Source organism: Eublepharis macularius, chromosome 3 (genome assembly GCF_028583425.1).
Source record: "Eublepharis macularius isolate TG4126 chromosome 3, MPM_Emac_v1.0, whole genome shotgun sequence".
Taxonomy (NCBI): Eukaryota; Metazoa; Chordata; class Lepidosauria; order Squamata; family Eublepharidae; genus Eublepharis; species Eublepharis macularius.
This window is the reverse complement of record NC_072792.1, coordinates 100,963,999-100,989,675: the sequence shown is the minus strand read 5'-3', so window position 1 is coordinate 100,989,675 and position 25,677 is coordinate 100,963,999. Positions and strand designations below refer to the sequence as shown.

Sequence of the window (25,677 nt, the reverse complement as noted above, 5' to 3'; positions counted from 1 at the left end):
ATAAGGAATCTAGATCTTTATCTTTAGCTCTGTTTTAAGGAAAGCTCATAATCAGAACCTTAACTGTATCTTTACCAAACAAAACAAAGCACCCACTAATAATTACTGCTTGACTAGAAATAGTAGATAGTGACATTCAATCTAGACTAAGGAAATGCCAGCAATGATTAAGATTATTTCAGTAAATGTTAGAGTTCTCAATAATAAAATAAAGCTAAAGAGAATCTCAACACACCTTGCGAAAATGAAGCCAGAAATAGTCTTTTTGCAAGAGACTCATATCAAGATGAAGCAAGGGAAAATTTTACAGACAAGATATTTCTTCCAACAATATTCAGCTCCTGGTTCCTCAAAGGCAAGGAGAGTGGCCATTTTAGTGGCAAGTGAATCTTATTTTATGCTGAAAAAGACCAAAAAAGATCCTAGAGGTCGCTATTTATTTGTGAAAGGCTCCCTGGAAAATCATCCAGTTACCTTAGCCACAATCTATTCTCCAAATGACAAACAGATTCCCTTCTTGGAGGAAATACTAAACATTCTACAAAATTTTGCAGAAGGAGATCTTATTCTAGAAGGAGATCTGAACTATGTCTCTGACCTGCAAATGGACAAATCCCATTTCACAAGAAAAAATCTTTGAAACGTACATCGAAATTACTGCACTTCCTCCTCTTCTGGAAAAATATCACTTGTGTGATGTGTGGAGGCTTCATAACAAACAGGTTAACAATTACAGTTACTTCTTGGCAAAATATAATACACCAGAATAGATTATCTCCTAACATCTTCTTCATTAGCAGACAAAATTACAAAAATAGAAATTGGGCAGAAACTTTGGACAGATCATGCCTGGATTGAATACTATATAGCGTTCTCTGGCTTCCAAATAAAGATCACACCTGGTCATTGAATACATGTATTTTACTGAACAAAGTATTAAAGGAGCAAATTAACACTGAGATTCTAAACTTTTAAAAGGAAAACCTAGATAAGGAGACGTCATTACCAGTGGTTTGGGATGCAATGAAGACAGTTCTTTAAAGTAAACTAATCAATTTGGCAATGCATTTAAAAAAGGAAAGACATGGTACAGGAAAATGGACATAAATATTTTAAGAACCATTGGATTAGAAAGTCCCTTATATCAGTATGGGGAAGAACTATAACACAGATTTACTCTAAAACTCCACAATGGGTATCACCTTTAGAAGCGTTCTTGCAACCAAATGTATTCTCAGTAGACAGGATGATTAGATATAAAGACTTACTAGATGATAAAGGAAGATTAAAAACAAAAGAGGAATTACAGAAACAAGTCCTTAATTTAGATTGGTAGTCAAGGACCCAGGTAAAATCTAGGCACAACAAAGATAAAAAATTGGGAGGTTTCCATTTAGAACAAAATACTTTTGAAAAACTGTTATGTGACTCGGATGAAAAACTGATTAAAAAGATGTATGTATTTCTAATGCAAATGAAGAAGAAAAACGAGGGCGTAGAAGAATATAAGAACAAATGGACACAAAATTTAGGATATAGTATTGATCCAAAGTAATGGAATAAGATGGAAAGTGAATGTTAACATAACCAAGTCAGTGGCATTTAAAAGGAACTTATATAAGATATTGTATAGATGGTATTTAACACCAGATAGACTTACTAAAATGTATAAAATGTATCTAATAACTGCTGGAAGTGTGAGAATCATAAGGGGACATTTTATCATATGTGGTGGTCTTACAAAGAGGTACATAAATTTTGGATAATGGTTCATAGACTTTTACAAACAATTTTACAGATTGTAATTCCATTGAAACCTGAAGTATTTTTGTTAAACTGTATACCAGAAGATTTGGACAAAGATCAGAAATATTTTATTATACATGTAGTGACAGCAGCAAGAATTCTACTAGCGTTTAGGGGTGTGCAATTCGGGTTTCTGAAACCCGAAAGAAACCCGAAACAAACTTGTTTCGGGTTGTTTCAGGTTATCCGAAACGTTTTGGGAAACCCGAAACGTTTCGGGTTAATCGAAAGAAAATAACACGAAACGTTTCGGGTTGTTTCGGGTTTTTCAATGGGAAAATGCCTCCGTCTTCCCGGATGCCTGGGGGAGGCATTTTCCCACCGGATCATCCCAAAATTGGTGGGGACCTTCCTCTAACCCCTCTCTAACAACCCCCCAAGTTTCAGACCGATTGGACTTTGGGGGGCCATGTTATGGCCCCCCAAACCAGGTCCCCCTATCCTCGCATAAGAAAGGGAAGGGTGAGCATATTGTTAGCTTGCTGCTGCTCATCTTCTTCTTCATTATTTCCTATGGGGAAAAAATGAAGAGGCAGGCTTCCTTTGCCAGGGGTGGCATTTTGCATGCAAAATGCCCCCCAACCCTCTGGGGCCCTTCTCCCACCCTTCCTCCCACCCCCCCACCAAGGCACAGCCTGCTCCCACTTGGGGGGGCATTTCATGGCCTCCCCAAGTAGGTGCTCTTTTCTCTACTACTTACAGCTGGGGGAGGCTTGTCTTGCCAGGGGTGGCATTTTGCATGCAAAATGCCCCCCAACCCTCAGGGGCCCTTCTCCCACCTTACCTTCCACCCCCCACCAAGGCTCAGCCTGCTCCCACTTGGGGGGGCATTTCATGGCCTCCCCAAGTAGGTGCTCTCAGCCCCCAAAGTTCACCTCCTACAGCCCCACACAAAAAAAGCCGTTTCGGCTTTTGCCTGTATCCGAAACAGATTCTTGTTTCGGGTAAACCCGAAACAAGAATAACGAAACAGTGTGCCTTTGCACACCCCTACTAGCGTTTTATTGGGAAAGACCAGTAATAGCCCAGCAGGAGGAGCTAATAGTGAAGATAATGGAGAATGCGGAACTAGACAAACTAACTTTAATAATGAAAGGAAAAATGGAAGAAGACTTTGCTGCACCATGGACCCCCTTTTACAACTGGATGAGAAACAAATATAAAGATTCGAATGTAGTAATTTATATGAAGGCAATATTGTAATTTCTTTCTAGAATCACAGTTAAATGATGAGCAGTGTGGAAAATGTGGATAAGCAGAATACTGTTTCAAGCAGAATGTATGATATTCTTGTCTCTTGTTTTCCCCCTTTCCCCTACGCCAATGGAAAACTAATAAAAATATTTTAAAAATAAAAATAAAAAAGGAAAGACAACTAGCTAGAAATAAATTACTAGCTGACATGGAATATTTAGAGAAAGAACACAAGCAAAGGGGAGGTAAACAAATCTACAAAAAACTCCTTGCCTGACGTAGAGCACTAGGGGATTTAGAAACATCTCAAATACAGAGAAATTTAATATATTTAAAACAAAAATTCTGGAATAAATCTTCAAAATCACTCAGAATTCTATCTTGGAAAGTTAAAGAGAGAAGACAGGCAAATTTTATTAATTATATTAGAGACTCATAAGAAGGACTATATGCGAAATCTAAACATATTGTTCACATTCTCGCATCTTATTACAAATCCCTTTATTCAACCAGAGAGCCAGATCAGAAAAACATTGCAGACTATTTAGATTCAAATGAAATTTTGAAGCAACTTTCTTCAGATCATAGGGAGATTTTGGGAAAACCCATCTCAATTAATGATATACAGGAAGTAATTAAAACCCTAAAATGCAATAAGGCACCAGGTCTTGAAGGATTCCCTGCAGAGTTTTATAAGTCTTTTACTAATAGTTTAGCTGGGCTACTGACTGCGATCTCTAACAATATATTAGAGAATGGCACATTACCCAAATCCTGGCAGGAAGCAACAATAGTGACTATACCAAAAGGAAATAAAGATCCCTCAGCCCCAGCCTCATCCAGACCAATAGCATTGATTAACCAAGATGCAAAAGAAAATTCTTCAGTGATAGTACAAAGATTGAAAAAAATAATACGAAATTACATCAATATAGACCAGACTGGGTTTATTCCAAAGAGAAATATGACTGACAACATCAGACATACTCTAAATGTGATAAATTATGGTAGACATCAACCAGACCCCTCAATACTGCTTTCAATTGATATAGAAAAGGCTTTTGATTCCATAGAAATTCCATATTTAAAGGCCTTGCTGACTAAAATGGGGTTTGGGGAAAGGTTCCTTAGGCTGATATCAAGTATATATGAAGCTCCAACAGCAAAGGTGTGAGCAAATGGATTAATGTCAAATTCTTTTCCTATCACTAGAGGGACACAGCAAGGCTGCCCTCTGTCCCCACTGCTGTTTGCACTGGGGATGGAGCCCCTAGCTGAAGCAATACGAGCCAATAAAAAGATCAAAGGGATACATGTAGGAGGCCAAGAACATAAAATAAGCTTGAATCTGGTGCTCTATATATCACATCCAATACAATCTTTACCAGAATTGAGCAAAACACTAGTAGATTTCAGCAGTGTTTCTGGTCTTAGTGTGAATCAAGAAAAATCAGAACTCTTCCCTATAAAACTTTCTGAAGAGGAAAAAGAGATTTTAAAAACTACTTTTACATTCAGCTGGGTCACCTCTAGCTGGAGACATCTTGGTATACAAATCCCTCTAGAACTAAAACACCTTTTCAAATTCAATTATACTAAATTAACTACTGATATTGCAAATGAGCTGAGAAAATGGCATAAACAAATCCTAACCTGGGCTGACAGAATAGATCTAATAAAGAGTTTTGTGTTCCTGAGATTCTTATTTCTTTTTCACTCCCTCCCAATAGAGGTATCTGATATACAACTAAACAAATGGCAGACAATATTAAATAATTTCCTCTGGTTTTATAAAAGACATAGAGTCAACTTTAAAGTATTATGTAATCACTCCAAGAAGGGAGGGTTAAGTATACCAGATCCAAACTATAGTACCATGCAGCTAAATTGGTCAATGTAGTTCAAATGCTAAACAAACATGCAACAGAGGCCTGGCTACACATAGAAGGAACTTTTATTTGCCCCAAAACCTTAAATGAAGTATTTTGGAATTGTTCCTCCATCCGTCCCATTCAGGCACTGAAAAATGAATTCCTACATACATCCTCAAAGACTTGGGATAGGTGGAGAAAAAAAATTAGCCCAATTTCTCTCCACTGCAGGCTTTTATTAACCAATTCCAGTTTCCTTCAGGTAAGGAATTCCAGCCTCATTGGAAACAAGCAGGCATGTTAACACTAGCTGACATTACTCACAAAGGTACTCTCAGTGGAAAGGCAGATTTAGAACAATCTTTAGATATGAAAATACCATGGTACAGCTATCTCCAGTTACAACATTAATGAGAGATCTAAATATACAGAAAGCACTAAAGAGACCTAAAACTGACTTTGAAAAAATACTCAGTACAAATGAGGGTGCTTCAAGAGGTTTACTCTCATTATATATAAATCTTTGCTCAGTTATGGCTCCAAAATATCAAAAGACCTGGCAGACTATGTGTTCAATAGATTTGACAGAGGAACTGTAATCACATCTGGAAATCATTTTCAATGAGAGCCTTTCCTATTTGATTGCAAGCATTCAAAATTTTGATGAACTGGTATCTCACTCCCCCAAAATTACACTATATGGACAGCTCTAGACCTCCCTTATGCTGGAAGAATTGTAGGAATCCTGGCACTTGTGCTCACTGCTAGTGCTTGCCCAAAAGTGAACAAATTTTGGGAGATCATCATAAAATAAAAAATATCCATGAAATAATTGGGTGTTCCATACCAAATTCACCAGAATCATTGCTGTTAAATGTCTGGGAAAACAGGTCTGATTTGGCATCAAGGAGAGAACTTATAGCCATTCTAGTAGGAGCAGCAAAAATGGCTATTGCAGCCAAATGGAAAGACAACTGATCTCCCACCTTTCAAGCATGGCTTAAAAAACTATGGGAGTTTTTCATTTACGAGAAAATATCACACGGTCTGGGAGTTTTTCATTTACGAGAAAATATCACACGGTCTAAAACAATCTGATGCTGAAGATTCCCAAGACAAATTCACACAAGTTTGGTTTCCGCTGCTGACTTACCTCAATAAACATGGTGTTCTACCACCCTCCTATGTCCCCCAGGCGCTCACCTCCTTCTGAAATATGTTGGAATTTTACGTATGAATGGTAAACTACGCTTTTGATGTTATTGTAATATATTCTATATTCAGTTTTAATCTCTTCTTGCACACTGTTATATGTGATTCCTATATTGAATTGTTATTATTGTAAATTGAATTCTCTGTTGCAATCTCTGTAATACAGACTTTTTAAAGAGCAACAATAAAGATTTTCAAAAAAAAAATTATCCTCAGGCCAGAGAAAGCTGCACCTAGCAAAATACTATTTGTCTGATAAAAACTTTGGCAGAACATAAAGCTGATAGACCTATCAGTCAAAGGGATTCCAAGGTACCCATTCCAGCTAAATGCTTACATAAACCTTTGGAAATTTACATCTATTTCAGACCTATAGGTTAAGTGCCATTACAGATTCTAGTCCATACAGGGAAAACAAGAAGTTGCAGGTTACTTGTTTTATCTCTTGGACACAGATAAGGACAGTTTCAGTGATGGTTCATTAGACAGGAAAAATATCAATCTGTCAATGATGGTCATGTATACCATCATGATATATGTACAACAGATCTATACACAGAGTATAGCTTGTGAGAATATGACTGTAGTTAGTTCAGAATTAAGATCTTCAAGGAAACTGCATCATTATTTCACTATGTGTCTGTGTCTTTCTATGTCACAAAAAATAAGAATAGTCTTTTAAGATATGTTATTATAACTGTCTTTTAATTTTGGTTTATGGTATAGAAGCATGCAATTTTTTATGCTTAAAACCTACAGTGTTCTTTGAAAATTACATTGATTTGATTTAATTGGGTTATTCTCAGCATTATTAGTGATTTTCAGATCTTTCACCTTTATGTGCATGTTGATGAAGCTTTTGGGGAAATGTTCAAAGGAGCACATTCAGTTCATATGGACTGTATCAGTGATACCCAACCCTTTTGAGCCTGTAGAAATTTTGAGAGGGGATGGAGAGTACCACCCCAAAATGACTGCTGCAAGAGGCAGTCAGATGCTATACCTTCCTCCTTACTTTGCAAAACAATTGCAGAAGAATAAAAAAGAAAAAAAGAAACCCTTGGGAGCGGAAGGGAGAAAGAGAAGGGGGACTAAAGAAATAAGAAGGAAATTCTGAAGGGGAGGGAAGCAAACACTGATTAGTTGAACCTGGGTGCTCATCAGTCCTGATCCTCCAAAGATTGCAGCTGCTACTGCAGAAGTAGAAAACTCATTTATTTCATCTTTACCCAAGCCTTTACCTTTACTTTAATGATACTGCTCATGCAGCCTATTCGGCTCTGAGCAGTAAACTCATTTATTTGAGGGCAGCCAATAACAAGCCGTGCCTTACAATGGCTCCACCCACTTTTTGAAAAGCTCAGGAGGCACCAGAAGTGCTGGTGGACACCATGTTGCTCATAGGTGCCACACTGGAGAGTCCTTGTCTATGTTACTGCAGTCCTGAAACACATGAAGAACTGCAATGCAGCCATACTTGGCAGCGAAAGATTGGTTAGTGCAGGGGGGGGGGAAGAGGTGGCAGAACTCTCATTACTATTTTGTCTGTGAAGAGTCTCTGGTAAATTTCCAACAAATTTCAAGGTACAATGTACAAGGATATACTGATATAGTTGGTTTGCAGAGGTAGCCAGTAGGGGTGTGCAGTTCGGGAATCCGAATCCCGAAAAAATCCCGAATCACCCTGATTCGTGGTGATTCGGGGACTCCCGAATCGATTCGGGAATCCCGAATTGGCATGCCCCGAATCGATTCGGGGCGATTCAGGGCGATTCGGGGCAGCATTTTGCTTGCTTTTCTGTGGTTCAGGTGCTCTTTCCCAGGGACAAGTTGGCACTCAGAAGTTTGCCCACCATTGTGATACCCCTGGGCTGTGCAGAATTGCCCTGGGAAAGAGAGTTTAGAAGTTCCCAGCATAGGGAACAAAGGGGGAGGGCTGGCCAGCCTGTTCCTGGGGTTATGGGTGTAGGGCTGCTGGGGGTGGATTTAGGTCTGTGAGGGGCTAATGTGGGGATTTGGGTCTGTGTGTGGCAGCTGGGGGGGGAATTGGGTTTGTGTGGGGCTGTAGGGGGTGGACTTTGGGGGCTGAGAGCACCTACTTGGGGAGGCCATGAAATGCCCCCCCAAGTGGGAGCTGGCTGAGCCTCGGTGGGGGTGGGAGGAAAGGTGGGAGAAGGGCCCCTGAGGGTTGGGGGGCATTTTGCATGCAAAATGCCACCCCTGGCAAGACAAGCCTCCCACAGCTGTAGGTTGTAGAGAAAAGAGCACCTACTTGGGGAGGCCATGAAATGCCCCCCCAAGTGGGAGCAGGCTGAGCCTTGGTGGGGGGTGGGAGGAAAGGTGGGAGAAGGGCCTCTGAGGGTTGGGGGGCATTTTGCATGCAAAATGCCACCCCTGGCAAAGGAAGCCTGTCTCTTCATTTTTTCCCCATAGGAAATAATGGAGATCAGCAGCAGCAAGCACAAAATAGGAGATTAGCAGCAGCAACCTAAAGCTATGCCGTTTTATAGCCGAGGATAGGGGGACCTGGTTTGGGGGGCCATAACATGGCCCCCCAAAGTCCAATCGGTCTGAAACTTGGGGGGTTGTTAGAGGGGAGTTAGAGGAAGGCCCCCACCAATTTTGGCTTGATTTGGTGGGAAAATACCTCCCCCAGGCTTCAGAGAAGCCTGGGGAGGCTTTTTCCCATTGAAAAAGCTTTCCCGAATCGCCCCGAATCGCCATTCCCGAATCAGCTTGCCGATTCAGGGACAGCGATTCCCGAATCGGCTTCTCGATTCGGGCATACCCGAATTGGGAAAGCCGAACCACTGTGCCTTTGCACACCCCTAGTAGCCAGCAGTCCAGGGCAGCTCAATGAAGGCCCAGCTCCCCACATACCATGGAGACACTAGCCACGATAATGCCTTTAGGTTCTCAGCTGTACCATCGTGGCATTTAAGCATAGCCTGAATTATAGCATTAGTTTTAGTATGTGAGCAACTGAGTAAAGACATAGTTGAATTAGAACAGGCCATACAGTGTTTTTAATGTGGTGTAGAAGGGCTCATATTGCAGAAAACTGACCCTCACAAAAGGAACAATACAAATTAGATGAGCATTTTCACTATATGCGGTCAAGGGCATTCCATATAAATTTTATCAAATGCTGACAATACAAATAATCATTTTTCTCTCTAAAGATACTGTTCTCATTACTTGGCATATTTAAATCACTTCAAAATAGGCTTTGAACATAAAATACATGTACAGTATTCAAAAGCATCTTTTCTTAATATGGTAATTCATGCCTTAAACTGAAGAAACCACAGGCACTCAATAAATACTCTTATCTTTTATTATCTATATTAATAATAGTAGTTACCTGTAAGTCACAATATTACAGCACAGGATGGTACTCAGAATATAATTGCATTTTTATTTCTGGGACAAGAATAACTTACGTGACTAGCATAAAACATAAAGTACAGAAATAATTAATATAATATTGATCTTTGAACTTACCTTGCAATTACAAAGAGCACACAGCTGACTCCAAGGCAGGCTAGGAGGACATACATCCAAATATCAGGAGAAAGAGGGTTTAAAAAGGAGAAAACACCAGGGTTTGTGCCGTTGGGCTTCCGGTACAAAATACTAATTCCCAGTGTCATGAAGGGCTTTGAAAAGTCAATTACTTTCTCTCTTACATAGGTAATGGTGAGAGGAGCAACTGCCAGGTCAGCTTTCTGAAAACACAAAATGGAAAGAAATGTTTTCATTCACATTCATTCGCATGTAGTCAATACTTCTACTTTCTCAAGCATGCTGATATGATCTCAGGGATCGTATCATTCCAGTCTTGTTACCTTTACACTGGCTTTCAGTTTACTTCCAGGCTCAATTCAAGGTGCTAGTATTGACCTTTAAAGTCCTATAGTGGTGACATATAGGGTGACATATAGTGGTGACATATAGGACTATGGTGACATACAGGGCTTTTTTTCTAGGAAAAGAGGTGGTGGAACTCAGTGGGTTGCCAGCACAGGGGGCAACTCTTGGCGGGAGGTGGTGCCCCTGGTACCACATATGCATGCACGCAAAGTGCGTGTGTGCTCCCAGGACCAATGATGTCACTTTGGGTCAGCTGGAACAAGGGGGAAGTTTTTAAAAGTTTAAATCACCCTTGGCGAAAATAGTCACATGGCTGGTGGCCCCGCCCCTGATCTCCAGAGGGGAGTTTAGATCACCCTCCATGCTACTCCAGATCAGAGGGCAGGGCCACCAACCATGTGACCATTTTCAAGAGGTTCCAGAACTCCGTTCCACCGCGTTCCAGCTGAAAAAAAGCCAGGGTGACATAAAAGTTTCAGGTATGGTGATGCACTGAAAAAGCCCCCGGCCCCGCTCTTACCGGGGTCCGGTGTTTGCGGGCTTGTAGGCAGGGAGGAAGAGCAGGAACGGCTCCTCCCTCTGGCCCCGGCTCAGCGACGCGCAGCTCGATTCCGAGCCACGCGGAGGCAATCTCCTGCCAGCCAATCAGTGGCTGGCTGGGGGAATTGAATTATGGGCCGTTGCTGGACCTGAGGGAAGAAGTTTTCCCTCAGGTCCTATTGCAGCCCACTTATGCCGGGGCTAGAGCGCGTTCCCGGCAGTCAGCTCCTGAACTGCGAACCCCTCCCACCCTCCGCTAATTTGCAGCTGTAGTTCGGTCTAAGTTCATCACAGGAAAGTTTGGACTGTATTAGCATACGGTTAGCGTTATATGTTAATGACGAGTATATATTGTTGGAACAGTTGTTAAATAAAGAGACTCTTTGGAACAGTCTCTCTGTTACAATAAAATTGTCACAACTTGGAGTGGGCAGTTGGGCGTTGGGCACTGATCCCTTTGGGGGAAATCAGGGCCTGCTGGCACTGTTTCCCATAGATGGTGATCCCCATAAGGAATCTTGGACCAGGCATGGTAGCGGCTGGCCCAGCTCGGGGGGCTGCCAGGGCATGCCTGTGTCCAGGTGATGGGGGAACCACCCAGAGGCTTCCGCCCAGTGTGGACCCCTCAAGCATCATCCTGGGTGTCCCCCTTCAGCAGGCGTGCTGAGGGGGTGAGAGGGTCATCGGCTGGCAGGCGGGTCACCCAATGCTGGGATCCGTGCCCTACGCTGGCCAACGCTCCTTTTTTCCTTTTCTGTAACCAATAAAGTTGTGGCCTGTTTTCATCCAAAATTAGCTGTGGCGTAATTTTTTCCTGCACCAGGACCCTGCCTTGAGCTTGCCCCGCAAGCATTAGGCTGTAATATTACAAGCATGAGTTCAAGTGGATCTGATATTTTTGTGTGGAAGCAGTGCTAGTAAAATTCTAGTACAGTTGCAGAACTGATATCTGTATGACTTCCTCCACTGGGTGACTTTCAAGGGAGAAATAAAAGTGTAGGCGTGAGATAGTGATTCTAATACCCCCATTATTCCCAGAAGAGAAGTGATACAAGGACGCAGATGTAATGTATCTAAATAAATATTTATCCCTCCATCACAGGTAGTCTATTTGCCTCAAGCCAGAAATTGGGCTTTCCCTGCGACTTTGTGGGGCAAATATTTTCAACTGTCTTATCACAGGGTGAATTTTACCCCTTTGCCTTTTATCTTGAAATGTATTTTTCTGCTTATAATTTCTGCTTCCAATACACTTGCTGCCCAAGCGTATTGGAAGGATGGGATATAATGTCCTAAACAAACAAACACACAAACAAACAAAAAAACGTATTAGGATATAGCAGGCTGAACAGAATAAAAATCATCATTTAATCTTACATGATCTATGAGTTCTTTGACCATCCCATTCCATTCTCCTTTGTCATTCTGGGCTCCGTATTTGCCATCAGATACTAATTTTACTTCATAGATGAAGCCTAAAATATTTGATAGCTCCTTCAACAAATCCAGGCAATAGCCTTCAAACCTGTCATTTCCATAAAGAGGTTTGTCAGATTTCTTGTACATAACATAGGGATCTTCCTATATGAAAAGATATCAGACATTTAGGAATAGAAATTGTGCATCTCAGCTTAATAAAACACAAAGAAACATAAACTGTCTGCTAAAATTGTAGTGATGTCTAGTTTAAAAACTACTATTGGACTCAGTTGTCAGTGTCACTATAAGATGCCTGAAGGCTATAAACCATGAAGACTGTAAGCCTGAAGACAGTAAGCTTGTTAACTTTAACAAGTCCATAATAGCAATGTACTATTTGATATATCCAGTTTAAAGACATACTCCCCGCACACCCATTTGGTATTCAGGTATATATGGATGTATCTGTCTGTCTTGGCTATATTAGGATAGACAGGTATTTACAACCCCCAAATTATCTGGATATATTTGGGAATATCTAGAAATTGAATTTTAAAGGTTGCAAGATTTTGTCGACCCACCTTTGCAGGTTTCCCTCGCTTCAGGAGGAAGGGGAAGGGAAGCAATGTTACTGTGTATGTGCTTGTGTCAGTGTCACTTGTTTGCCATAGGCCACTGCCAGGTCTGGTTGGCTGCCTTGGTACTACTGGCTTGCCAGTTTGGGTGCTGAGATTCTCTTTTTGACACTGGTTCTGTTTGGGTTGCATGGTCTCTGGGTTCTGCCTGACATCTGCAAGTGACACCGGTTCTGTTGGGCTTGTACAGTGTCCCTTGCTTCAGTTTGGTTCTGTGGGGATTCTCTGGTTTAACGTTGGTTCTGTTGAGGTTTGTTGGTTCTGTTTGCATTTGGAGACTTGGCCAGTGTGTTGCTCTTAGGCTCTTTTTCAGGCTTCTGATTTGACCTGGAGAAAGCATTGTATAATGTTTCCCTCTCATATGAAATAATGGAGAGTGGCTGGGGGCACCATTTCAGAGGCCCATAGAATTGGACCCCTTGGCTCTATCGACTTGAAACTTGGAGAGTCTTTAGTGGACAGGCAGGACTAGGTTTCTGACAATTTTAGTGTAGTTTGCTTGAAAAGCAGCCCCTCCACTCCCACCTCCACACCAGGAAGATTCTCCCATAGAGAATAATGGAGCTGAACATATTTGGAATTACAAATAAAACCTGCATTTGAATAAATTTTGAGTATTCCAGATGCCCACCTGACAACAACAACAACAACAACAACAACAATAAATAAGGTATACTTTAAACTAATGGCTAATACTAGAGAAAAATTGAGAACTAGGACAAAACTAGGGCTTACTTCAAGGTATAAAGGTAACTTAAAACCTAATAAATATCTTCACCATCTTTTCCTGTAAGACTTGCCACTAGACAGGAAAAACAGAACTAAAGTGAAGCAGAGACTTTGCTTAGATACAATGACTACTTGATTCATTACATCTCCAAGATTTTCATGGATGCTTTTTGAGGAATGATTTCTCATGGCATACATAGATGTACCATGTTCAGTTAATTGATTAGTATATCTGCCAAATGCATTGTGCAGACAAAAGCTAGGCAGAACTGTGGGAGAAAAAAATCCAAACCATTTTGGTTTGCACATACTTCTATACACACCATTGGAAGGAAGACCAAACTCATCTTCTTTCTTTTCACCCAAACATTGCTTTCAAGCAAAGCTGATCATATTTCAAAACAGTCTGTTAAAATGTTTTTAAACTATGTTTGGTTTGGTTGGCAACTGTTTATAAAGATAATGACACCAAATGTGCACAGGACACAGTCCATCCTATAATCAAAAGAACCCTAAATTTTAAGAAAGTTAAATAAAAGGGTTTGAAGGTGCACTTCTCTCTACTGATTCCTATAGGAGGGAAATGGTGGTCAGGCAGCAACCCAGTGGAGAGCACCAGCTGGCCACCAACATTTAAAAAAACAGTCTGCATTCATTTAATTTTCCTACTCTTAAAGTGACAATAAAAATAACTTTCTGCTGAAAACTCTGCATTTGCTACCTTTCCTTGTTGTGGTCTGTTGTATGTTTCCTCTCACGAAGTAAGGAAGGCTTCCTTTGCCGAAACCTCCCTGTCCCATAGCTTTGCCATTATTCCCTATGGGAGACTGGAGGGGGGAGGGGGGCTGGAACAGCTGTTTTTCAACCAAATGGCACCAATATTGCAGCAGAGCTAGTGCTGGCTGTCCACTAAAGAAACACTAAATTCAAAGTGAATTGGACATGGGTCCAAATCTATGGATCCATAACCAAGGTGCCTCCAGCCATTGTACTTGTAAAGAAAAAAGGGCTCTTCCCCCACAAAGGAGGGAGGAAGGAGAAAAAGTGAGCCAGAACCACAGCTTTGCTGGGTCCTGTGCCTGGTTTGCACTGGCTGGGAGCCACCTTCCCTGCACTACTGCCTAGGAAATAAATAGAATTAAAAAAAATTGCTGTACAACAAGGATTTTTCAGGGAGGGGTTTTTGTAATTTCCAAGCATCCTGGCTTTGTGTTACCATTCCAGAAAATCACAGTAACAATCTGAAGCAGCTATTTTTGTGCATGTTTTCAGCTTGGGAGTTTCATAATGCACATCCACAGAACTGAGACCTCTACAAGGATAGTGGATGCCTTGCAGCCTCTGTTCCTGTGACGCTGGCAGCACTTTTCCTGATTAGAGGAACTGAGGGAAAACTACATGATGGGACCTCTGGGTCTGACCCAGAGATGTCTGCTGCCATTTTAAAGCCTGACATGGGTGATTTTAAAATGCCACAAGGGCCTGAAACTGATCAGCCCACAGCACAGCAGGATAAGGCAATCTTGTCACACACACACAAACACACACACACCCTGCTTTTTCAAGGGCTAAAACAGCAGTCATTTCAGTACCCAAAAAGGTGCATGGAGGTGGGGACAAGAGTGCCTCATCCTGCTGTGCTCTGTACTTGCAGCATTTTTAGTTTGCCCATTTTAGGCTTTGAATCAGTGGCATTATCTAGTCTAGTCTGGCCCTGAGAGTCTGTGTATACATCTCCATATGGAAGCAGTGCAAACAAATGCACCTCTACACAAAGGATCTCTTAAGCAGATCATGTAGGGGCCTGCTTCATATGTGACCCATATATGTATGGGCTATAGTATGTGTATGGGCTATAGTGGTAAATAAACAAACCTATACGCTACTAAGTTTACTGATGCCAATGGACTTAGAAGGTTATACTCTGTTTAGGATTGCACTATTAATATAGCAATGCCATTAATTTTGTTTTTAAACTTGTTATAAATTACAATTCTCCCTCCCTCCAATTAATGATTAACTTATTTTTCATACTTCCTGTCATTGCAGAATTCCAATTTGGGTGTTTAACAGTGCAGATTTAGGCAGAGATATACTGTTCTAAGCCTATTGACTTCAGAGGACTTACAAGTGTGTAACTCAGTTTAGGATTGCACTGTAAGTGAAACAACATAAACAAAGCAAAAGTAATCTATGATGAATAGCAACAAGATATACCAAAACTTACCAAAATAGTAGTGACTATGAGTGTTCGGTTTGCCAGCGAATCAGTAATATTGGTAGATCTGTCTTTATTGCTGTCTGTCATATTAAGGCCACTGTTTGAGTTCCAGACCCCAATCTACATTGAATACATTAGATAACTGGCTGTTGCCTTCATTACTGATGTTAAGTTAATTATGTTTCATATAAATGAATGTGCATTACAGTTGCATACAAGAAATTTGTATTTTTTAAGACTGCACATCACGGTAACAGACACTGGCAGTTATGACATATTGAAGGGGTGCACCAGGTACACTTTTAAGTAGGGAAATGATGAACTGACACAATTAGTCACAGGAAACACACTGCTAATTCAAAAGAGGCTAAGATAGTTAGCCATAAAAGCATAATATTACCTGTCAAAAATGTAGCTGTGCATTAATGATTCCGCCACAAAAATGGAATACCTGGAATTCTACTATATATATCTTCATTCAGTGTTTTTTTTTTAATTTTGCAAATGGAAAGTTGAAAGGTGTACTTTACCAAAAGAGCTCTTCCTCAGTATACCATATATTAAAATGTAGTAGATAAATGCTGAAACAACCTGATGGTACTGTATATGCTGGCCTTTACATGTGCTCTAAATCTGCTGAAGGCACAGATTTATTTGAGTTACTTCTTAGCCACTGGCATTACCATCAAAAGTGCTGAGAAAGTTCAGACAAGAGGAAGGAAAGTCTGATCTTAGCTTCCTTTTCAAACCCAAAAGCATAATGGAAAAGTCAATTAACAGTTGTCAAAATGACTATTTTGAAAAGTTAGAGAATAAGAAGAAATACCAAATGGTGCCTTAGAAACTTTGGGAAGGCCATCCATTTCAATGACATGCCATAAGATAGACTGTCATTCATCATTTTACAATGCTTGCAAATGCTATATGGCACCTTTCTGCCCCCGCTCTTCAAGTTTTTCCCCACTGGAGAGGATTCAGTCTAAATTTTTAAGAGCTGCCCTCTGAGTTCCAAGGGGAGTCTCAAATGCTCTGATTCACCTGGAAACTGGATCAATAACGACTGAAGCCAGAATTATTCTTGCCTCACTTAGATATTGGCTCAGGATCAATTTCAACTCTCATGGTCTGATTCACTTGATTCTACTGGACAGTTTTCAATCCAAATAGCTGAGGGCAGTCTATAATAAACTACACCTTCGTCCCCCCCCCCCCCCGCCAAGCTATTCTGGCTATGAACAGGGACCAGGCCAAGTCTGTCCTGAAACAAAGACTATTTGATAGAGAGAGACAGACTGATCTGGCTAGATACCTGGCCTTTGTAGCTTCCAAGCAAACAAGATTTCATCTGGCTCTCCTTGCTTATTTAACTCATATTGAAGACCATAAGCTCAGGAGAACTTTTACACTAGCTAGGTGCTCAGCACTTCCCTCAGCAGTGCTAGAGGGTCGCTATAAGGGAGTCCCTTTGGTGCAGAAGATGTGCCAGTGTGAGGCAGGAGAAGTTGAAACCACAGAGCACACGTTTTTAAGGTGCCCCCTGGTATCAGTTCGCTTGTGTCAAGTATATGTCACCATTAATAAAGGCATGGCCAGGACGGTCAGAATCAAATTGTATCATTTACTTGTTATCTGATGAATTTCAGACTATTACTGTTAATGTAGCTAAATTCTGTGCTGCTTGCTACATAACCCGAAAATATCGTGTTTGCTAATGGATGAGGCCTGGTTGCAAGTCTTTTTTGGGTTTTTTAACATTTCTACATGTATCTACCCAAAAGGTTGGGTAGATACATGTACTATCTGTATATAATTCACTATATAATTTCTAGCTAGTTTTTATCTATTTATAATTATCTATTTTATCTAATTTATGCTCTCTCAACTTTTAGATGTATGTTTTACTGGCACAGTGCCTAATAATAAACTTGACTTGAATTGATTTTACAGTGCCACAAAGGAAAAGTGGGAGCAAATATGATTCTCAATGTCACACAGCACTTCTCAAGCGAATGAAATGATGTCTTTTGGGTCAAAATTACTAATGCTACAAAATTATCATTAAAATTTCACAAGCCATTTAAGGATAGATCTAGCAGGAGAATTCTACGATATTCAGAGCATGTTTTTAAAAAGACTGTCTGATTAAGTAACATCTAACTACTGTATTAAATGTTATTAGCAATATACTAACTTTATATCTAGACCAACAGTTCAACTGAACTTGGATTTAATAATATAGAATTTGTGATGAAGTTTGCCATAACATATCCTCAGAATGACACTCTATCCAAGTGATATTCCAGAGGGACTGCTTTTAAAGCCTGTCAGATAAACATGTTTGTAAGATTTCCAAATAAGATGTTCTCCATATACTTTCTGGGCTTCTGTTAGGGTTACTTACTGGCTATTATTGTAACCAGGATCACGGCCTGAAAAATGGTTGGAGCTTCCACCAGAGAAAGTCCTATTTTACTGAAATAAGACTTAGCAGAATGGGTTTATTATAGTCAACTTGACAGAACTGAGTCATCAGATCCAACTAAGTAATCTCCATCCCTGCCCTAATAGGTTCTGTTGCAGTTTACTAATCTCCTGCAAGGATTTTCTAGGCTCTGCCCATCACCCACTAGATATCACCCAGTCTAAAAAGACATTGTCTTGAAATCAAACATTGGCAAGCCATCATCATCCCCTTCTGTTGCCATCTTTTGCCAGAGGGTAAAGACTCTGGGATCCCTCCTTTCTGCCCTTTCTGATTGTTGTTTTTATATTTTATATGTATTTTAGCTCTGGGTGTTTTGTTGGTTTTAATAGTTTTTAAGGTCTGTACTTATTATGTATGTTTTAATTTGTTAGCTGCTTTAATGGCCCTAATGATAAAAAAGATGGGATATAAATTTTGTTAATTAAATAAAAAAGAATATCTGCAGTCAATATGGATCCCTAAAGAGGCCCTTTCAGATTATAAATTAAAAAGGTCAAGGACCACCTTTGTTTCTGAGTTGACTTCAGCTGAATGTGTGAACTGCCTCATTTGAAGTGGTATTAGGTGATGTGAAAGTTTTCAGAACTCTATGGTGTTCAACTGATGAACATGTGAGTCATTTTGAAAAACTGCCATTCTGAATGAACCAATAATTTAAGCTACAACAAACCACAGCACCAATGTTTGCAACTAATTACTTAGTTTGTAATGCCTTCAGCCCCCTGAGATCTCATTTTTGTCTCCATTTTGAAGATTACAGAAATATACTTGGAAGTATTGGGCACAACTTATTCTTTGAGCGCCCTAGGACCCATTGCTAATTTCATCTTTAAACAAACTATTCCTTGCTTGTGCTTCAGTGCTTGTGGAATAACAATGATATATTTTTAGTTTCTTACTATGTACCTTCACTTATTAACTGTCAGAAGGACATCAATTCAGCAATATCGGTTTTAAAATAAATGAAATATTATAATTTAGGTTTATTTGGGAAAGATGACATCCTATTAATGTTTTCACATTTTTTTCTCTGAGCAGTTATAAAATGTAAGATTTGCTGCATATATTGAGGAAACTTAACAGTCTACCTTGTCAAAAGCTATTGAACCTGCCCGGCAGCAGCTTACAAATCCCAGTCTTTCTCAATCTTGAGAATCTGAGACTGGAAATTCCAGGGATTTTTGTGTATCTTGTGCTATTACGGATGCACAGATTCTTGTGTTTCCTAGTGCACTTATATTGTGCTTGAAATTTTTGACAATGGGGTTGCAAGCATTCGTACAAAAAAACAGAACTGCATAATCACAATATATAGACATATGCACTATATGTTAGCCTTAGAGGAAAAACTTTACAGTGATGAGAAAGTTCAGAAGGGCATTGAAAAAAATGACACTAAGGAATCATGTTACTAGGGTGACTCTAAAAGATTTATTGCAGTTTAGTGACAAATTCAAAGCATACAACTAATTTTCTGAATTTATTGGAATTTGGATTAAATTAATATAATTAGAAGTAGGTGAAAAAAGAAACAAGTTAGTTCTATGAACCTGTTATTACAAGTTTGATAATTACCTAGCTATTTATAGACGATAAATGCAGTGTACAACAGTGTACAACATATTAAGATGCATAATAACTAGGCATTCTGTTAAGGTGATGAAAGAGTTATTGTAAGCTTTAAAATAAGTATGCTATGACTACATTCAGATATTACATTAAGTCAACAAACCCAGCTTGTTGCCAACATATGCGGATACCTTACTCCTACCCCCTACCCTCAGCTTCTTGTGACAAAGGAAGCCTGGTTTAAAACACTCAAATTACCTGTGATGTATTAATATAGGTATACAAGTTAACCAGAGTTAGTTCTCCCAACCACAAATCAGAATTCGAACCAGTTTCTCCTTAATTTTTTCAAGGGGGGAACTAACGCTGGTTAACCCCAGCAATTGCATTTGTATGTTGCGTTTAACAGGAACATGTTTTAAACCCTCCAATGCCCTCAATGCAATAAGTGATGGGGAATAGGTAGAAGTGTATGCACAAGCCCAACAAAAAACCCTCAGAAGCTATTTAATATCTTTAAAAATGAATACAAATTAAGACTATTAAAACATATTGGGTCATATCTTTTGCACACGTCTGCAGATGCAGGAGGGGGAGATGATTTTAACCCATTCACCTTCCTATGAAAGCCCATATTACCCTGTGAAGTGGGGGGAATGGGGAACCCCAGGAATAGGTTGGGAGAAGTTGGAGGTCTCCCATAGGCAAGGTGATCAGTGAAAGTAGACCTCCTTGCACCTGTATAAATTTAAATGGGATCCAAGCCACTGATTCCTCTGCTGCTTAATCCAGTGTTTCATATCATTGCAAAATGTTATGGTTTAACTTCTACAACTTATTACATATGCATAAATCACATTGTGATTGGATTGGAGTAATAGCAGGACTGCTCCTAAATTAAACTCTTTTATAAGAAGTACTAACTCAGAGTCTGATCAATAGCAAACATTGTATGCGACTTCTATAGACTAGAATTGCACCACTGGTCTAGATAAAATGCAAAGGTTAATCATGTTCCACACAGCAAAACACATTCTAACAAAGACTATTGTCGCTAAACTGCAAATTGAGATCCATTTGTTGAAACCTCAAGGAAGAGTTGTTTTGAGACTCAGCCTGAAGGTTTCTTTCATTATTTGTCTATATACAAACCTTCTTCCATACTTTATATAAATGATTAGTAACTTCACCAGCAGCCTTAATGTAGGAAAGGACAGAAAACACAAAACAGTGCTTCATTAAAAATGAAAGGACAATCTATTCTGATGTACAGTTTTAGCATTTTCATTTTAACAATATAAAAATTTACTAAACTAGTTACTGCAGGATCAAGACATTATTGTGTTTAAGAATTAGTAGTACTGACCTTTCATCTATCTAAATTAGAAATTTTCGTATGTTAGAATGAATTCAGTGCCTCATCTCTTCTCACTGCAGGCCCCTTTCTTTCAGTAAACCACAGACTGCTTATGGATAACATTATGGATTCCCTGCACTGGGTCTCAGCATCTTTCTTTCCTTTCCTGAAGTACAGAAAGAAGCCAGTTTCACAGTGTAACAACAGGCTTATCATAGGATAACTTAGCTGGCATCATAACACTTCAGAGAGCTTCAATAGCTTCGTGATTCATGTTGTAAAGTCAGCTGAGTTTTTCTGGGTAGTTTTCCACAGCTTTTCAAGTAAAAAGAAATCTTGGCTTTTCAAGACATGTTATTAAGAAGGACACGCTATTTATGTTGATGTATCAAACAGCAGATATAGGTAGCTCTACAGTTTATAGAATTCTCAAGCTTGTCCTCATAAAATATTGCTATGTTGGACTTTTTCGCTTGTGTGATGTCTAATATGAAAGTTTACCCAAACCAATATGAAGGATTTATGCATTAGATCCTTTCTCATACAGGTGTAATGCCCATGAACAGAGTGGTTCCTGTAAGACTTTACAGAGCCCTGTTTTTCCATTACCCCTCACTGTGCAAACATAGGATTGTGTGCAAACAGAATATCAGACAGTCTGAGGAATGTCATGCTTCTCCCCCTCAGCTCCCCTCCCCTGTTCAGTCAAGTTACTTTCACTTTAAAAATGCTCATGGGAACATAGCATGGGGGTGGAGAGGTCTACAGAAATCCCTCACATGTGGGTAATGCACCCTAAGAAAAAAATCATATCCATAGCCTGATAAATACATATTTTTTGCAGTGTGTAAACATGGATAATTAGCATAGAGGTTAACAATATTAACAGGTGTTATCATATTGTTCATTAACAAAATATGGTCCTTCTGCAAAGATGTGTGTTGTGTAAAGGTCCATCAAGTCACAGCTGATTTATGGCAACCCTTGCTGGAGTTTTCAAGACAAGAGAATACAGAATGGTTTGCCCTTGGCTGCCTCTGCATAGTGACCTTGGTCTTCTTTGGAGGTCTCCTATTCAAGTACTAACCAGTGCTGACCCTACTTAACTTCTGAGATCTGATGATATCAGTTTAGACTGGACCATCCAGGTCAGAAGAACCTTGTATTTTTATATTAATATACATTATGTGTGAGTAGGTCCACCTGCAAAAGGTAGCATGCAAATCAGATGCGCATGGCCATTTATGTCTACAATCAAAAGAGAACAGACATTCATATCTGAGGGTGGTTATTAATAGACATAGACTGCTGAGGTCAAAAGGACTGTCTGAATTTTGCCAGCTTCCTGTGAATAGAAGATTATTGGATAGAACCAATCATCAACGTTTGGTTTATATTTAAAAAGGTAAATTTAAATCATCCAAGCTAAATTTGTCAGTTTAGAGCAAATAAGTATACTACATTTTCTTTCTTTATCAAACCATCAATTTACAAAATGCCACAATGTGATTTGTGGTGTTTTGTAAACGGATGGTGTCAAGGAAGCTGGCAACCTTCTGTGAGTATCACACTATTTTTAGACCATGAGGAAATGGACTATAATTCATTTCTTCCACGGTAATCTCCTTTAGTGATGAGTGAACTGCCCTATCTTGAAATATAATTTGGTGGCCAAATACAAACATAGTTATTGAATGCCCCCCCAAATGCTTACTTTTTATCAAGAATTCTAAATTTATCATAATCTAAACAAAATTCTGAATATAAGCAGATGCTGCTAGTTGAAGTCTATTTTTAGTCTGAATCACCAAATTGCTGAATCACTTAACTGAATTTACAAATCATCTAAATGGTTACTAATTTCAGGTCCAGCAGAGCTGAGCAAAGACTGATTTTTTTACAAAAAAAGCTCATGGAATGCTGCGAAATTCCAGAGATGCATCAGAGCCTTTGGGGAAATAAAAGAAGCAATGCAATCCCACCAGTAGTTGTTCTGAAAAAAAAACACAAGGTTTGAATAGCAGAAATGCATTTCATAGTAAGGTTTTTGGGACAATGTTTTTCTTTGGGTAAAGTAAAAAAAAATGTGAAAAGAATTCGCACTATCCAAATGCATTTAACATAGAGGCTTTTTTCACTAGATTGGATCTTAATGATTTAATTTCTATTAATTTTGAAACAATACATAAGGAAACTAAAAGACAACTGAAAAAGTTGCATAAACAGGGCTTTTCACAAACTGATAGATTGCAAATAATTAAGAGTTTTATATTACCTAAATGTTTTTATTTGGGGCTTTACCTATACCTATTCCTAAAAAATCTATATCTAAATGGTAATCTTCGATGACAGAATTTTTTTGGTCTTACAAACCCCCGAGAATTAAATTCAGTGTGATTTCTAACCCTAAAGCACAAGGTGGCCTAAATTTTCCAAATTTGCAACTTTATTATGAAGCTGCCATATTAATGGCACTGCTTAGAGTAATTATGTTCAATCCAGATGAACAAACAAACTGGCAACATATTGAAGAGGCCTTTTGTGACAAATGTACAATTCTAGAAATTTTTTGGAATTTACCAACGGATAGAACGCCCCTAGTCCAAAAAAATCAATTTTTAAGGATATCTTTGAAAATTTGGGATAAATATAGATGTGAACTTCTTCCCTTAACCTCCAGATATGCCTCTTATGCCAATCAATCTTGGTTCCCTCCTGCTCAAGGGAATTCTCCTTTTAGAAGATGGTACCTTAAAGGCTTTGTTAGATTGGTGGATTTTATTTCAAATGGTCAAATCCTTTCCAAACCAGATATAGAGGCTGCAATTCAAGGAAGTATATCTTGGTTAAATTACTATCAGATTAGACATATTCTAGAAACCCTAGGTATAGTGCGAAATTGGGCAATGCCTTTAACTGCTCTAGAAGCACTATTTAAGCAAACTGAGAGAGGCTGTAAAGGTCTCCTTTCTAAGATCTATAAAGTACTATTATCAACATGTAATAAACCTATTATAACAGCTGAAAGAGCTTGGATTGCAGATTGTGAAGGTAGAATTTCCAAAGAGGAGTTTGAAAAAGCATGGAAGGCCCCAAGTTTTAATTCTAAAATTTTAACAATTCACCTTAACTCATTTAAGTCATTTAAGATATTACATAGAAGCTATTTAACTCCAATGAGAATTGCTAATTTTTTTTTAAAAAAAATTGAACTTAAAAAGTTGGAAAGGTTGTGGACAGACAGGAGACTTTTTACATTGTTTTTGGCTTTGCCCCACCATTAAAAGGTTCTGGAATAAAGTCTTATTGGCAAATAGAAAGTATAGTGGGCCAACAGATGCCAAGAAATCCAGAAAATATTTTTCTAGAAATAGATTTGTTAAAACAAGTAGATAAAAACAAACTGGTTACAATAACAACTTTGTTAGCAATTACTAGGATAGAGATTGCCAAGAAATGGAGAAATAAGAAAGGGCCCTCACTACAAAATTGGTACGACTCCATCTGGAACCATTTTATATTGGGTAAAGTGGATTGCTCTACAGGCATTCAGAATTTGAAAGCCTATTGAAAAAATTTCCAAGCAATATGGTTTCCTATTGTGCAATTTTTGCAGGAAAAAGAAATTGTTTCTTCTAACATTCATTGTCAAGAGCTATTGAATTTCTAGATGTATGGAACTCCTTAGGAATTGTTATATTTTGGGTTTTGTATGGTTATGTTTTAAGTTAATGTGTAATAAATTTATTTTAAAAAAACATAGAGGCTTTTGTAGCAATGTTTTTTTGGTTCAGCATAAGCTAAAAAAGGCAGGGAGGGAAAAGGCAGGAGGGAACAAAAAAAACCCCAGGTTTTACTTACCATAACTGTTGTTCATCTAGGTCTTCCGTGCAGGCACACATGGGACTGCGCACGCGCAGGCCTGCCGATACTGGAGATTTTTATAGCTCTAAACCACTAGGGAGCGCTCTTGCCTCCAAATGCGCATGCGCAGCCGCTTTCCCGCCGAAACGGCTCCTAAGAGGCGGAGCGCCCCTCACATACCCTCAGTTCCTCTTTCGCCACCCCCTACAAGGTAAGTACCAAGAGAGTCAGCAGGGAAGGAGGGAGGGCATGTGTGCCTGCATGGAAGACCTAGATGAACAACAGTTATGGTAAGTAAAACCTGTTTTTCATCTACGGTCTTCCTGTGCAGTCCCACATGGGAAGATTACAAAGCTTAATACCTGGGTGGAGGTGATGCCAACGCATCACTCAAAGATGGAATGTAGAACTGCTGTGCCCACCACTGTCTCCTTTCTATCTAGAATGTCCAGCGCATAATGCCTCACAAAGGTATCCGCCGAGGATCACGTCGCCGCTCTGCAGATGTCATGAAGAGGAACACCTCTGAGGACAGCCGCTGACGACGCCTGGGACCTGGTAGAATGGGCATTCACCTCCAAAGGACAAGGCAAGTTAGCAGCAGTGTAACAAGTTAGTATAGTCTGGACCACCCATCTTGAGATAGTCTGAGGCGTGGCCCTTTTGCCCTTATTCTGTCCCGCAAAACAGATGAATAGATTAGAATCGAGTCTAAAAGGTTTCACCCTATCTAAATAGAACAGAATGGCCCTGCTGACATCTAAGGAATGGAGAGCTTTCTCTGCTTCTGAGGTCGGGACCGGAAAGAAAACTGGCAGCACCAGCTCCTGAGACAGGTGAAAATGAGATACCACTTTAGGTAAGAATTCAACCTTGGTTCGAAGAACAACCTTTTCGGGGTG

At 39.5% G+C, this 25,677-nt stretch overlaps 1 protein-coding gene across 2 annotated transcripts in view; it reads right to left on the bottom strand.

Moving 5' to 3' along the window:
* GRIK1 (glutamate ionotropic receptor kainate type subunit 1) overlaps positions 1–25,677 on the bottom strand; it is a 270,840-nt gene that overhangs the window by 40,777 nt on the left and 204,386 nt on the right. For both annotated transcript variants that reach the window (XM_054973686.1, XM_054973687.1), the window contains exons 9-11: positions 15,507–15,620; positions 11,874–12,077; positions 9,588–9,811 (exon numbers count right to left, since the gene is read on the bottom strand). In XM_054973686.1, the coding sequence (XP_054829661.1) occupies positions 9,588–9,811; positions 11,874–12,077; positions 15,507–15,620 (542 nt within the window). The remainder of the gene's footprint in view (positions 1–9,587; positions 9,812–11,873; positions 12,078–15,506; positions 15,621–25,677) is intronic.